The following is a 1990-nucleotide window of genomic DNA, read 5'->3' as shown; positions in this document are numbered from 1 at the left end:
GGCGGCTCCGTCGTCTGGAGGGGGTTTGGGGCAGGTGGCCTAGGAGCCCTTTTCACCTGGGGCGCCTAGGGTGGCCGCCCATCCTGTTGTGGGTGGGGAGTTCGGGCAGGTGGCCCATGCAGACGCCCGCCCGGGTCTCGTAGCTGAAGGACGCCCTGGCCGATGTGCGTGTCGTAGGCGTTCTCGTCCAATTGGCCCAAGCTCACGATATTGCTGCACAGACGGGGAATATAGTACACTTCAGAGAGTACCAAGTGCTCACCATTCAGACACTGGAATAGGATCGTTCCCCTCCCTTCGATCTGCACCGCGGACCCGTCGCCAAGCCTGACGGAGCCGCGCACGCCAGTGTCCAGCTCGGCGAAGATCTCCCGCCGCCCAGATATGTGGTTGCTGGCGCCGGAGTCCATGAACTAGGAGGAGTCACAACCTCCATCATCCGAGGCGGAGCGCGCCTGCGAGCGCTCCTCGTTCAGCATCACGTGCTCCACGGCCGCCTCCGTGGTTGTGGTGAGCTTGCTCAGGCTCGCCAGGAGGAGCGTGGTCTCCTCGGTCCCGCCGTCGGCGAGATTGACCTGCTCCTTGCGCTCACGCCGGGGCTCGGTGCAGTCCCGCGAAAAGTGCCCCGGCTTGTTGCAGTTGTAGCACTTGACTTTCGTCATGTCACGGCCGCCGCTGCGACCGCCGGACCCGCCAGAGCTGCCGGCATTCTGAGGCGGACGCGCGTCGTTCCTCCGTCCCTGATTCTTTCCGCGGCGGTTGTTCTGCTCGCCGCCGTTGCCGCCGCCGCCACCGGAGCCTTGGCAGCTCTCGCGCGCCTGCTTGCGCGCCTCCCACTGCTGCTCAGTGAGGTACAGCCGCCCACCGCCTTGGCTCGGCGCGGGCGCGGCGCAGCGCTCCTCGGCGGTCCTGAGCCGCCCGATCAGCTCCTCAACCGAGATCGTACTCAGGTCCAGGAGAGTTTCGATCGCGACAGCGATCTGCGAGTATCGGGGGGGAACAACACGCAAGAACTTCTGTACGACGCGTACCTCCTCGACGTTGTCGCCGAGCGTGCGCAGCTGGTTGACGAGGCTGGTGATGCGCATGCCAAAGGCGTCGAGGGTCTCGCCGTCATGGAAGGCGATCTGCTCGAATTCCGCGCGGAGTCGTTGCGCGGTGGCTTCACGCACATGGTGCACCCCCATCCTCATGACCTTAATCGTGTCCCAAGCTGCCTTGGCCGTCTCCTTGACGACGAGAACGCCGAGCATCTCCGGCGGAACGGCCCGGAGAAGGACGCCGAGCGCCGACTTGTCGTCGCGCACGTGTTGCGCGTTGCCTTCGATCGCATCCCAGAGCCCCCAGGACTCCAGGTGAACCTTCATCACCAGCGACCACTCGATGTAGTTAGTCGAGGTGAGGGTCGGGAACGTGGTGCCAGCGCCCGGCACGAACGGCGCGCGCTCCGTGGCCGCCGCCTGGTGGATCACCACCTGCCGTTCCCGCCTCACGCGGCTTCGCCCGCGGCTGCGCTCCCGTGGTGGAGTCGCCGAGCGCGCCAGACCGCCCCCGCCTGCGTTGAGGGCCGCGGCGGCCGCCGCCGCAGCCGCGTCCGGCTGTTCTCCGTGATCGGACATGATCGCCGGGATCGCTAAACGAGGCTCTGAATACCACTTGTTAGGATTCTAAACTCTCGCAACTCACGATCACAGAGGAGACGAAGGTTTTGCGTCGCGTGCAAACTTGCGACTTTTCCCCTTTTTTCACTGCTATTTATTCGTTACAAGAAAGGAGAGGCAGGTAGCGATCCTAACTATGCGCCACGATCCGCCGTGCTCGCACCATCCTACGAGCGCTGATCGTGCCTCCTAAGCCACCTGCGAGTCTACCGGGCCGATCGTGGTGACCACATCCAGCCGGCCCGTGCTAGCTACTTGCATGGCACGCACACCCCGCGGCTCATGCAGCAATTTTATTTCAACGGAAATAAAACTAGTCTAAGCACAAC

General features: G+C 64.1%; 1 protein-coding gene across 1 annotated transcript; it reads right to left on the bottom strand.

The window, feature by feature from the left end:
• Positions 1-413: 413 nt before the first annotated feature.
• Positions 414-1619, bottom strand: LOC141022237 (uncharacterized). The gene has a single exon (XM_073498558.1). The coding sequence runs from the start codon at positions 1617-1619 to the stop codon at positions 414-416; it is 1206 nt and encodes a 401-aa protein (XP_073354659.1).
• Between the last annotated feature and the right edge of the window lie 371 nt (positions 1620-1990).

Source organism: Aegilops tauschii, chromosome 5 (genome assembly GCF_002575655.3).
Source record: "Aegilops tauschii subsp. strangulata cultivar AL8/78 chromosome 5, Aet v6.0, whole genome shotgun sequence".
NCBI classification, from domain to species: domain Eukaryota; kingdom Viridiplantae; phylum Streptophyta; class Magnoliopsida; order Poales; family Poaceae; genus Aegilops; species Aegilops tauschii.
This window is presented reverse-complemented; position numbering and strand designations above follow the sequence as displayed.

What these genes read in the sequence shown, in the direction of transcription:
- LOC141022237 (XM_073498558.1), bottom strand. Translation starts at nt 1,619, where the DNA reads ATGTCCGATCACGGAGAACAGCCGGACGCGGCTGCGGCGGCGGCCGCC.